Source organism: Arachis stenosperma, chromosome 9 (genome assembly GCF_014773155.1).
Source record: "Arachis stenosperma cultivar V10309 chromosome 9, arast.V10309.gnm1.PFL2, whole genome shotgun sequence".
Classification (NCBI taxonomy): Eukaryota; Viridiplantae; Streptophyta; class Magnoliopsida; order Fabales; family Fabaceae; genus Arachis; species Arachis stenosperma.
The window spans coordinates 65,644,481-65,657,711 of NC_080385.1; the positions used below are offsets into that span (position 1 = coordinate 65,644,481).

The 13,231-nt window shown below is 38.5% G+C and overlaps 1 protein-coding gene across 2 annotated transcripts; it reads left to right on the forward strand.

Annotated features, from left to right (window-relative positions):
* Window positions 1-2,209: 2,209 nt before the first annotated feature.
* On the forward strand, window positions 2,210-5,494 carry LOC130951001 (uncharacterized). Of its 2 annotated transcripts, XM_057879607.1 has the most exons (8): window positions 2,210-2,384; window positions 2,465-2,661; window positions 2,755-2,864; window positions 3,285-3,350; window positions 3,518-3,600; window positions 4,276-4,322; window positions 4,795-4,873; window positions 4,972-5,494. In XM_057879607.1, the coding sequence occupies exons 1-8, from the start codon at window positions 2,319-2,321 to the stop codon at window positions 5,059-5,061; spliced, it is 738 nt and encodes a 245-aa protein (XP_057735590.1). In that variant the 5' UTR covers window positions 2,210-2,318; the 3' UTR covers window positions 5,062-5,494. The 2 variants fall into 2 exon arrangements, with proteins under 2 accessions (XP_057735590.1, XP_057735591.1); XM_057879608.1 differs by lacking the exon at window positions 4,276-4,322.
* Window positions 5,495-13,231: the final 7,737 nt, after the last annotated feature.

Genomic DNA, 13,231 nt, shown 5'->3' on the forward strand with positions numbered 1-13,231 from the left:
TTCAACTTGTGACCATGGCTTGCGACATCGCCCAATAAGTTTTTTTGTTCATTTGATAAATATTCTGCAATGTCACCCGGAACACATACTAGCGGTTCAACTATGTCGACCTCCATTAATGAATTTCGGCTAGGCCGTGTGCATAAAGGAGGACCATCGCTTGAAACACGTTTGTCTTGAGATTCTGCCATTCGAAATGGGTCAAAATAGGCTGTGATCTGTGCGAACGAGAGGGCGGTGCTGCGTGGTTAATTGTTATTGGCGGTGGACTGTTCGATCGTAGAGGAAGGTAGAAACAGACCACTGGGACGTAGTGCTGGGCAGTGGACTGCACTGGGCGGTGGAAAGAGACATAGAAGGAAGTCACTTGATCATGGAGGAGATGACGCGGTGAGATAATTGAGGATAATCCTATAATTGAGGATAATCCTAAATTATTTCCAATTTCAAATTTGAAATAATACAAAATTATTTGAAATAATACAAAATTAATTAACAACCCATAATTTATTATTAATTTCAATTAAACTCCCGTTGTATGTATTGTACAATAAGGCTATTGTCTCCTCATACTTTTCCATTAAAAAAAACATGACTTAGGTCCGTTTGGAAACTTCACGAGTAATGTTTTTGAGTTTTTGACTTATAAAAAATAATAGTATTAATATTTGGTATAATTTTTAAAATCAAATTGCATCATTTTAAAAAACTATTTAGGAGTTTATAGAAAAGTTAAAAAGAAAAATGACATAATACTATTACTTTTCATCACATTTCTATAAAATAAGTACTTTTAGAACTAAAAATCCAAACACAAAATAACTTATTTATAAACTATTTTTAATATAATCATTTACTTTTTAAGTTAGTTTTTTAAAAGTGGCTTAATTAAGTTGTTTACCTAAATTGAACCTAAATTCATTAAATCGATAAAAAAAAAAATTTAATGAAAATTTTTTTATTATTTTTTTAGTGTGTTTGGCAAATTTTTAATAGTAAAAGTAAAAATACTAAAAAATAAAAAATCTTTTTAAAAAGTTATAATTTATATTTTTTAAATTTAAAAAAAAAGATATTTTCACATAATAAATAAAAAATACTTTTATCGTATTTTATCAAAATATAATTGATAAATAAAAATTTTTTTATATAAAATATTTAAATATAAAATTACTTTTATTTTTATAAAAAAAATTTAAAAAAATATCATTTAAAAGAAATCTTTTTCAAAGATAGGGTCAAACAAACCTAAAAAAAATCTAATCATAAAAATGCAACCATTTATTTTTATTAGCAATAAATCTTTCAATAAAATTCAGATCCAATAAATTAAATTTTCATTAGTAGAATTGGAGACACGAGATAAACTTAGAAAAAAAAGTTGAATAATGTGAATATCAAAGTTGCTGCCTGCTGTCTCTGATGGGGAATGGATTCTCTTAATTGTTAAAAAAATTGAGAGTGTAAAGTGTGATCTCTAATCCTTAATTGTTCTCTCTCATATTTATTATTGGTCCCACTCAAAATTAATGGTAAGAGATCCCACTTTACTCCCTCAATTGTTAAAAAAATTGAGAGGATCCGTTCCCGTCTCTGATGTTGCTGACGAATAATGACTTACGAGAACCATAACCACACAAAATTGAGGGAGCCATGACCAGGGACAGATCCAGAAATGATATTATGGCGGGCTAATAATACATATAATATTAAAAATTATGTAAAAAAATAATATAATATAAGATGTATTACAAAAATATACCAATAAAAAATATATTTTAAAATAAAAAAATATGTGTATACTTTTTACTAACGAAGTGGTCGATTCTTCGTATCATAAAATTCACCAATAATAGAATTTATGTCAAAGTTTTTAGTAATTTTTTTTCAATATAATTAAAAGACAATTAACAAAAAATTCATCTTTTATTTTTTTTCTAAATTATTTTTCACAATATTCATAGTTAAAACAGATCTCTTAATTATAGCAGTTGAAAAAAAAATTAATATTAAATAAATAAAAAAAAATGACCACAAAAAAAATTCACTTTATAAAATTTAAAAATTTTTATTTAATTAAAAAATAGTAGTCAAATTTTTTTAATATTATTACTTATTTTTTAAATATTAAAAATTATTAATATTTAGAATTAAATTGTACTTTTATTTATACTAGGCTATATATTCCCCCCCCCCCCCCCCCCCCCCTCTTTCTTTTCCCCTTATGTCCGTCCTTGGCCATGACGAAAGACCCTTATAACAGAAACAACTTCAGAACCGAAATGAAAATGATGATATGAATCAAACCGTAGTAGGAAATGGCTCAAACAATATTCCACTTCATTGGAACACCTCCTCCTCTTCTCCCACCTTCAAATTCCAAGGTATTCCATTCTAAATAGTTTGATGCTTCTCTTCTCTGAAGTGAAGAATCTAGTATACATTTGGAATTATGTTATTGCAGTTGCAGTTGAGAAGGAATCACGTGTTCCAATGCCAGTGTTTCTCAAATACAAGCAGTAATAGTAACAGTAACGGTAGCGCACCGAATAGTAGAAGAAAGAGTTCTAACTCAGAAACCGAAACACCTCCGATACTCAAAGCTGCAGTGAGTGCAGTGACGGAGCTCTTGAGGCTCTTCTCCCCTTCAAATCAAGCAAGGTCTCTATCACTATAGTTGCTTCTACTCTTCAATTTTCAATTTTGAGAGACATAGCATAATGTAGTTATCATTACCCGCTTGTTATTGTTCAGCTCTTTGAGCCAAGATACCGAGGAATTCCGAGATGAATTCCCTCTTTCTAGCGTTGATGATGTCCTAAACATCATCCAGTCTGATTATGACAAAGCTTATTTTGTTACAGGTATTTTTTTTTATTTGAAATTCCCCTATTATCTAACATCTATTTACCCCCTTTCTCTTTGATTTAGCATCTTTATGTTAACACTTTTAACTTCCATTATTTTTATGGGATGATGATACCCTCATGTATTTACCCTTCAGTTTCAAGAAATTGTCCATTTGGACAAATTGTGACCTTAAAAGTTCAATGTATCTGGATATATATTGAACCTCCTAACGTGCCGGTTTGTCTAAATGAACAACTCATTTGAAACCAGAATAAATAGTTTCTAGCTATAGAATGTCACACTATAAGAGAGAAGGACAAATTCCAACATAACACAAGCATGCATTCAACAATGAATAAAATATTAAAATATTTAGAGCATATTCGTTGAAGGTTTGAAGATTGACTGACATGTATCTCATGTTTAACAACTAGGAAACTTCACCAATTCAATTTATGCCGAAAACTGTATCTTTGAAGATCCAACTATTAAATTTCGTGGTAAGAATCATCGTGTTTCCCAGTAACTACTAACTACAATGATGCTGATTTCTTCTCCCTCAATTTCTATTGTGCTTGGTTTGTCTCTCTTCTTCTAGTTGGTCTTCATCAATAACTTTGAAAATGTGTCAATCAACTAAGGATATAACAATAATGCATCCGTACAGGTAGGGAGCTATATGCACGCAACCTGAAATTGCTCGTTCCCTTCTTTGACTGTGCATCAATTAGACTGCAAAAGATTGAGAAGGTAGATACTCTCTCTAAATGGAGTATATTGTAAAACCGCAAAGAATTGGTTCATAGATCATACATTAGACAAGCTATTCAGGACTGATAGGCTGGTTAATGTGAAATGTGCAGCCTTAATGGCTTTTATCTAGGAATCAATATTCTCCCTAGAAAGGAAAGTGCATTCTTTTTGAAGATCTATCTCAATTCTCAAGAGAATTCTCAGTTTGAGTTGTCTCACTTTAGTCAAGTATTGAACCTGAAACTTTGGATCATAGAGAAGGCTCATTATGAATTCATAATGTGTTAATTTGAACTCTTCCTCTATTCTTTATACTTTTGTCATTTAAAACTCATTTGGTGTGGGATTTTTATCCTTAGAAAAGATCTATTTCTTTCTTTGGGTTATATGTTCTAATCCTTCTCTTTATATGTGAAGTTTTTACCGACTTGTTTTGTCAACTGAAAACTTTGATATCTGTCGAATCTCAGGAAGCTGTCACTCTGTCAATGTCAATATCTTAAGACATTTGACTTCTAATATATGAAGAGTTGGAAGGTTTATCAATTACCATTCTTCTTATTGTCTATAGAATTTACTTGGATCACTCTTTGGATCTAGACTCTTGCACTACATAGTGTGTTCAAAAAGATACAGCTTCATGCTTTCTCATGGTATACATTCATAACGCAGGATGTCGATTCTGAAACAAACTTTGTGCTAGCAACTTGGAAACTAAGGTGTACCTTGCTTGTTATGTGCATTAATATAAATAACATCCGAATTTCTCTTTTGGATAATTTTTTATTCCCTTAATCTTCTGCTAGCATGTTTAATATGTGTGTGTGTGTGTGCATGCACGCGTTTTCCTTCTTATATGCATCTCAAATCTGTTGCGACTTTCCGGTTTGCCAATTAGCTCAAAGTATGATACTTGATTCTAAAAGTAAAGTGGTGCAATTCTGCTTTTGAAAGGTTATAATAATATCTGTGAATGTTCGTAAAACTTTTACCTGGTGACTGGTGTCCTTTTTACTTTAAGGCAATCAAGTAGTTATGAACTTTTGGCTTCCTGAAGCGTTGCTTAATGCTCACTATAATATTGATATATAGGAAAAAATGCATAAACAGAAATCTAACTTAGAATCTGTCTCATCATCAATATAAAAATTTGTTTTCCTTTTCCCTTTTTTGGTTTTGTCTTATATGCAGGACCAACTTGAACCTTCCTTGGAGACCTCTGATTTCAATTGATGGAAGCACATATTATGAATTAGATAAAGATTTCAAAGTTAGAATCAAAATTCAACTGTCTTCCTACTGTATTACTTTACTGATGTGATTCTAATAATCCATACTAACCAGTAGCTATAACATTTTGCTTGACAGATTGTTAGACATGTTGAGAGTTGGAATGTTTCTGCACTTGAAGCAATATTGCAGATTTTCACCTTTACCTCTGAAATCACCGGTGTTTGAATGCCATAAAGTTGTGCATTCACGTATCTTTTTTATTTGCAGCTGCTGACAGTCTACACGCATCTCTTGTTTCTATTATTAAAGGATATAGGTGAAATCATATCTAGGATTAATTGCAGCGTATTTAAGAAAGGGAACCCCATACATCTCGACAAGTTCGTGCCTCTTTAGGATTTTAAGTGCTAGAAGGATTGCTTGATCCTGCTGCTCTCATTCTAACTTGGAAGAAACTGCATGAAGATCAACACAAAATAGCTTTTGCTATAAAGTCAGAATAATAGGGTTCTAAATACTACATTTTTTGGGTTGGTTGTGGGTGTGTTACGTGTACGTGATGTTATTAAATAGAGGAATGTTGTTTAGTTATAGAATATTGACATATTGATTGTTACTTGTGGATTGTTGTTCATATAGGTACAGATGTCAGTCATCTACTCTGTTTAGTGAACACAAAATATCAATTTACATTTACACATTTGATATTTTTTATTTTTTATTTTGAAATTTTTTTAAGATCTACAACGACAAATAACATTATTACATTCAACAAGTATGAAAGTCTGAAAATATGAAAATATGATAATGGCTAAGGATGGAAAAGATTCAATTTTCCAGGTCTGTTTTAACACTCTAAACATGTGTATTAATATTATTAGTCTCATGGGACAAATACCTGAAAAAGAGTCTTATAAGTTATAAGGCTTTAGGATCTGCTATTGTATGAACCAGCTTTTTGTAGTGATAGTTTTTCCAAAGTCATGTAGCCCATCTCATGGGTGCTATCGTTGAAACAAGAGCCGGCTAAATGAAAAGAGCTACATGCAAAGTGTTTTGTGGAGGGTTTTGACCGACAAAAAGTTGAGCGAAGTGTTACTATTGAAGTGCCGCAAAGTGGAGCCATCAGGATGCTGGCTCTTAAAGGGGGATGCTATGTTATGAGCATCATAGGACCAATATCTGAGAAAGAGTATTACAAAGTCTTGGGTTCTCCCACCATATTTTTGGTGACTAAATAAACAAAAAAAAAAAAAAGAAAAACAAGCCAAATTAATTGGTTAGGGTCATATCTGGGTTAATTCAATATTAAAGATCACTCCGAAGTTGAAACCACTTTGAATAAGACTCCTTACGAAAAATCGCTATTTTAGCCATACAATCTGTCACAATATTTGTATCTCTTTAAATTAAGACAATAATTACTCTTCAGTTCCAATTTATGATATCTGTTCACACCCTGGCCCAATAATAAAGGCCCAGGTCCAAATAAAAGGCCTAGTCCAGAGGATTGAGCCTTGCTAAGCACCAACCTTCATACTAAGAAGTCAGTGTTAAACCCGACTTACTCCAAAGAAGTCGGGACGGAGAATAGCTGGCAGATAAGCACTCATTCAAATGAGTAACTGCCCCTAAAATCTCTCTAACTACTTTATCGAGCCATATCTTAACCTCCCTAAGATAATGGGACGGTTAACACCCTAGAAATATGGCACTACTCCAACGGTGGTTATTGGCTCACCACTATAAATACACTGACTCCCCTCAGGTATCTCTAAGCCCAATACTCTCTAGACCTGCTCACATCCTTGCTAACTTAGGCATTGGAGTGTCTTTGCAGGTACCACCCCCCATTCACTCACGTACACAAGTCGGAAGGAGGCTTCAGTGTGCAAACCAGCTCGGAGACTACCGTCCGCAGACGATTGGGCCCACTAGCGCCATCTATCCTATTAATTTCCGGTTACCTACCGTAACATTGGCGCCGTTGCCGGGGACCCGAGAGATCATCCACCGATGGCAGACAGATCCCATGAAGAAGGTCATGTGGAGACAGATTCTGAACAAGAGAATCTGGACACAGGCAACAACGACGTGGACTTCACCCTCCACCAGGAAATTGATAATCAGCACAGAGAAGGCACCTCCGGAGTAAAGAACCCGAAGGTAAACTCCTCAGAAGGGCGCGAGTCAGAAAAAGAAGGACCACCCCATGTAACTGAGCTCATGGGATTAGTCCACAGCCGCCTGGAACAGTTAGAACAAGAGCGAGAGCGACAAAAGAAAACTGAAAAGAGCCTGAAAGAGGAGATGGAACGACGAAAAGAGTTAGAAAGAAAACTCTTAAAGTTAGAATCCTCCCTCAAAGGTCGCAACTCCCGTGACGAACAAGAAGAGCCGCCCTTAGGTGGGGAGGATCCTTTCAGCGAGGACATAATGAGAGCAAAAGTTTCGAGGAACTTCAAAAGCCCAGATATGGACCTCTATGACGGAACCACGGATCCAAAGCATCACCTGAGCAACTTCAAAAGTCGGATGTACCTAGCCGATGCTTCCGACGCTACGAGATGCAAAGCCTTCCCGACCACTCTATCAAAGGCAGCGATGAAGTGGTTCGATAGCCTCCCCCCGAGGTCGGTTACTAGCTTTGAAGACCTCTCAGGAAAGTTTTTGATGAGGTTCTCGATCCAGAAGGACAAAGTGAAACATGCACCAAGCCTCCTGGGAATAAAGCAGGAGGTCGGAGAATCTTTACGAGCCTATATGGAAAGATTCAACAAAGCATGTTTGGAGATCCAGGACCTGCCCACGGAGGCAGTCATAATGGGGTTAGTCAATGGACTCAGAGAAGGTCCCTTCTCGCAATCCATATCCAAAACACACCCCGTTTCTCTAAGTGATGTACAGGAGAGAGCTGAAAAGTACATCAACATGGAGGAAAACGCCAAATTAAGAGACCTGAGTTGGCGACCTGGGCCCCCTCCCTCAACAAAAGAGAGGGAAAGGGAAGCCAAGAAAAAGGAAGAACTCGGTCTCGAGAGGCCAAGAAAATATCACTCTTATACTCCCCTGAAAATCTCTATAGTGGATGTATACAGAGAGATTTGTAATACTGAAAGGCTGCCACCCCCTAGACCCATTAAAAATAAAAAAGGGGGAAGCCGCAACGATTACTGCGAGTACCATAAAATATATGGTCACTCCACAAACGACTGTTACGACCTTAAAAATGTGATAGAAAAGCTGGCTAGAGAAGGTCGGCTCGATAGATATCTCATAGAAAGGTCGGACGGTCATGGAAAGAGAAAGCGAGACGATATGGATAGAAGAGACCCACCACCGCGGACACCAGAGAGACATATCCATATGATCTCAGGAGGGTTCGCGGGAGGGGGACTTACCAAATCCTCTCGCAAAAGACATCTCAAAAAAGTCTACCAGGTCGGGGAAGAGTCATCCGACCTCCCAACCATTTCGTTTACAAAAGAAGATGGGCAAGGAATAATCCCTGAACACGATGATCCAGTAGTAATAACTATGATCCTAGCAAACGCCCATCTCCACAGAACCCTAGTAGACCAAGGAAGCTCGGCAGATATTCTTTTTAAGCCCGCTTTTGACAAACTAGGGTTAGATGAGAAAGAATTAAGAGCCTACCCCGACACCCTATACGGATTAGGGGACACGCCAATAAAACCACTAGGATTTTTACCCCTTCACACCACTTTTGGAAAAGGGGAAAAATCAAAGGCTCTGAGTATAGACTTCATAGTCATTGATGTGGGGTCAGCATATAATGCTTTAATCAGCAGAGCTACCCTCAATCGACTCGGAGCAGTGGTATCCACTCCCCACCTCTGCATGAAATTCCCGACCTCAGCGGGAATAGCAACGGTAAGGGGAGATCAAAAGTTGGCAAGGAAATGCTACAATAAAAGCCTAAATCTAAGAGGAAAAGGCAGAGAAGTTCACACGATAGAGCTCGGTGGCGCAAGGGCCAAAGAAGAGTTGCGACCACAACCGGGAGGAAAAACCGAGGAGATACAGGTCGGTAAAGAGGAAGGGAAAAATGCTCATATAGGAGCCAACCTAGGGGAAACCCTAAAACAAGAATTGACTAAGCTCCTAAGAGATAACTCCGACCTCTTTACCTGGAAGGCCTCAGACATGCCCGGAATAGACCCAGAGCTCATGTCCCACAAACTCTCGGTTTATCCAGGATCCCGACCTGTACAGCAAAGAAGACGCAAGCTCGGCCCAAAACGAGCCCTAATAGTAGAAGAACAAGTACAAGCACTCCTGGAAGCTGGCTTCATCAGAGAAGTCAAGTACCCAACATGGCTAGCTAATGTAGTGCTAGTCAAAAAATAGAATGGCAAATGGAGAATGTGTGTCGACTATACCGACTTAAATAAGGCATGTCCTAAGGACCCTTATCCCCTACCAAGTATTGATATCCTAGTGGACTCCAGCTCGGGGTACCAATACTTATCATTTATGGACGCCTACTCGGGATATAATCAAATCCCGATGTATGAGCCCGACCAGGAGAAAACATCATTCATCACACCCAGAGCTAATTTCTGCTACGTGGTCATGCCATTCGGATTGAAGAATGCAGGAGCCACATATCAAAGGTTGATGAATAAAGTGTTTTTCCCTCACCTGGGGAGTCTAATGGAAGTATACGTCGATGACATGCTAGTGAAGACCAAGAAAGAAGTCGACCTCTTGTCAGATCTCTCTCAAGTCTTTGACACCATAAGGCTACACGGGATGAGATTAAATCCCGCAAAGTGCGCCTTCGCGGTGGAGGCAGGGAAGTTTCTAGGATTTATGCTAACACAAAGAGGGATCGAAGCCAATCCCGATAAGTGTAGAGCCATCCTAGAAATGAAAAGTCCGACTTGTTTAAGAGAAGTCCAGCAGCTGAACGGCCGACTTGCAGCCCTCTCCAGATTTTTGGCAGGGACGACACTAAAATCCCTTCCACTATTTTCCTTATTAAGAAAGGGATGCCAGTTCGAATGGACTCCTGAATGCGAGGAGGCGTTCTAGGAGTTCAAAAAGTTTTTAAGCCAACCTCCTATTCTAACCCGACCAGTATCTGGAAAAGACCTCGTCCTGTACTTATCCGTAGCGGACAAGGCTGTCTCATCAGCCTTGATAAGAGAAGACGAGGTCGAACAGCATCCAGTCTATTTCATCAGTAAAGTTCTACAAGGCCCTGAGCTAAGGTACCACAAACTAGAGAAGTTTGCTTACTCCTTAGTAATAGCCTCACGAAGGCTACGACCTTACTTTCAAGCTCATACAATAAGAGTCTGTACAAACCAACCCATGAAGCAAATCCTCCAAAAGACGGATGTTGCAGGGAGAATGGTTCAATGGGCAATAGAGCTCTCCGAGTTCGACTTAAGATATGAAACTCGGACAGCTATTAAAGCCCAATGCCTTGCCGACTTCGTTGCAGAATACGCAGGAGAACAGGAGGAAAAACCAACTACATGGAAACTCTATGTAGATGGATCCTCCAACAAAACAGGAAGCGGTGCAGGCATAATATTGGTAGATGAAAGAGGAACCCAGATAGAGGTTTCCTTAAAATTTGAATTTCCAGCTTCAAATAATCAGGCGGAATATGAAGCCTTGATCGCTGGATTAAAACTGGCAGAAGAAGTCGGTGCTACAAAGGTGATGATATACAGCGACTCACAAGTAGTGACCTCCCAGATAAATGGAGAATATCAGGCAAAGGACCCAAATATGAAGAGGTACTTGGAGAAAACTTTGGAGCACCTTGGGCGCTTTGCAGAAACTGAGGTCAAACACATAACTCGGGATCTAAACAGCAGAGCGGATGCCCTATCCAAGTTAGCAAGTACCAAACCAGGAGGGGAACAACAGAAGCCTGATCCAAGAAACCCTCCAGGAACCCTCAGTAGTAAAAGTAGAAGACAAACAAGAAGTACTTGAAGTAGTCGGTTTAAACCTCGGATGGATGAACCCCTTAGTCGAATACATGAAATTCGACATCCTCCCTAAAGAGGAGAAAGAAGCTAAAAAGATCCGAAGGGAAGCACAACACTACACCTTGGTGAGAAATATTCTCTACCGAAGGGGGATATCAACACCACTATTAAAGTGTGTACCGACCTCGAGAACTGCCGAGGTGTTGGAGGAAGTACATAGTGGAATCTGCGGAAACCATCTCAGAGCAAGGTCACTAGCCAGGAAAGTAATCCGAGCTGGATTCTATTGGCCGACCTTGCAGAAAGATGCCACAGAATTTGTGAAAAAGTGTCAACCATATCAGATGCATGCAAATTTCCACGTGGCTCCATCAGAAGAGCTTATCAGTATCACTTCTCCATGGCCTTTTGCAAAATGGGGAATGGATTTGTTAGGTCATTTTCCCCAAGCGCCAGGACAAGTCAAATACCTGATTGTGGGAATAGATTATTTCACAAAGTGGATAGAAGCAGAACCATTGGCTACCATCACCGCTCAAAGAAGTCGGAGGTTTCTCTACAAAAATATCATCACAAGATATGGGATACCTTATTCCATCACTACGGATAATGGAACCCAATTCACCGATGCTACCTTCAGAAGCTTGGTAGCCAGTATGAAAATCAAACATCAGTTCACCTCGGTAGAGCACCCACAAGCCAATGGGCAAGCCGAGGCAGCCAATAAAGTCATACTGGCAGGGCTAAAGAAGAGATTGCAGGAAGCAAAAGGAGCTTGGGCTGAAGAGCTCCCTCAAGTGCTATGGGCTTACAGGATAATGCCCCAATCCGCCACTGGAGAAACACCCTTCCGACTAGTCTATGGTGTAGAGGCAATGATACCAATAGAAATCAATGAGCAAAGCCCAAGGGTAATTCTCCATGACGAGATCGGAAACATACAGGGGCACAAAGAGGAGCTCGACTTGCTCCCCGAAGTCCGAGAAGATGCCCAGATAAGAGAGGCAGCGTTGAAGCAAAGGATGACTACAAGGTACAACAAAAAAGTCATTCGAAGAACATTTGCTCCGGATGACTTGGTCTTAATCAGAAACGACATTGGAGTCAACAAATCAGGAGAAGGAAAGCTCGCCGCAAATTGGAAGGGACCATACAAAGTCAATGAAGTTTTAGGAAAAGGTTATTATAAAATAACCGACTTGAACGGCACTGAGTTCCCAAGGTCGTGGCATGCTTGTAATATGAAAAGGTACTACAGTTAAAAGCGAACTCTACTCCCTAATGTACTCTTTTCCCAACTTCATGATTTTTTCCCAAAAGGGTTTTTTTTCTGGAGAAGGGTTTTTAACGAGGCATCATAGTAGAGGCTAAGGGAAAATAGGCTATTAAAACCCTTAGTAGCAAGAAGGTACCTCCCCAATTAATAAAGATCTTTTTCATCTACAATATCTCTTATAAAATCCTTTTTATTTTCTAAGTCTTTCTACGAAACGCGCCGACTTAAGCTCGACAAAGCGTGAAAATCCCATGAACCGACCTAGATGGTCGTCAGGATAAAACGACGAGGTACAAGTCGGTGTAAAGAGGTTATATGAGTTGATCGTAAAAAAACTCGGGGACAATCCGACTCATAAGTCGAAATGAGAACCCGAGTAGAAAAGCTCGGAAATACTTCGACCCGTAAATTGGAGCGAAGGACCGAGTAGAAGAAAAACGCATCGCAAAAATAACCTAAGTCATAAAGAACTCGCTGAAACAAAGTTGAGTATAGGGGATAATAAAAAGAGATTGGAAAACCTAGGAAAAAGTTTAAAGACTGTCCCAAAAGTCCTTAAACAAAAAGCTCAGAAAAATGCAAGCCAAAAGGAAAGGTTTTTTTAGAAAAGATCAAGGGGATCTCAGAAAATCAAAAAAGCATAGACGCATAAGGTAATCTAAACCCTTATCCAAAAAAGGGTATACATTTTGTTAACTTAAAAACCCTTATCAAAAAGGGTATTTCTTAATATTTTGTTTACGGCCTGGGAAGGCCAAAGGAAATTGTTCAACCAACACCACCAAACAGAAATAAATAAAGAGTTTAAAAAACGGGGGGCCCACAGGCTGGTGTGCTATAAACTTGATAGCTACAATTTTAGGAAATTGCACGATCGGCAAAAATTCCTTCCGGCAAGTGCACCGGTTATCGTCAAGTAAAAACTCACAATAGAGTGAGGTCGAATCCCACAAGGATTGGTTGAGTGAGCAATTCGGATTAGAAGTGTGTTCTAGTTGAGCGGAGTCAAGATTTAGATGAGAATTGCGGAATGTAAAATTGGCGGGAAACGTAAATGGCAAGAAATTGAAAGTGCGGAATCTTAAATTGCATGAATTAAAGAGCGAGAAGCTAAATTGCTGAAATTAAAAGGGGATCGGGGTGATTG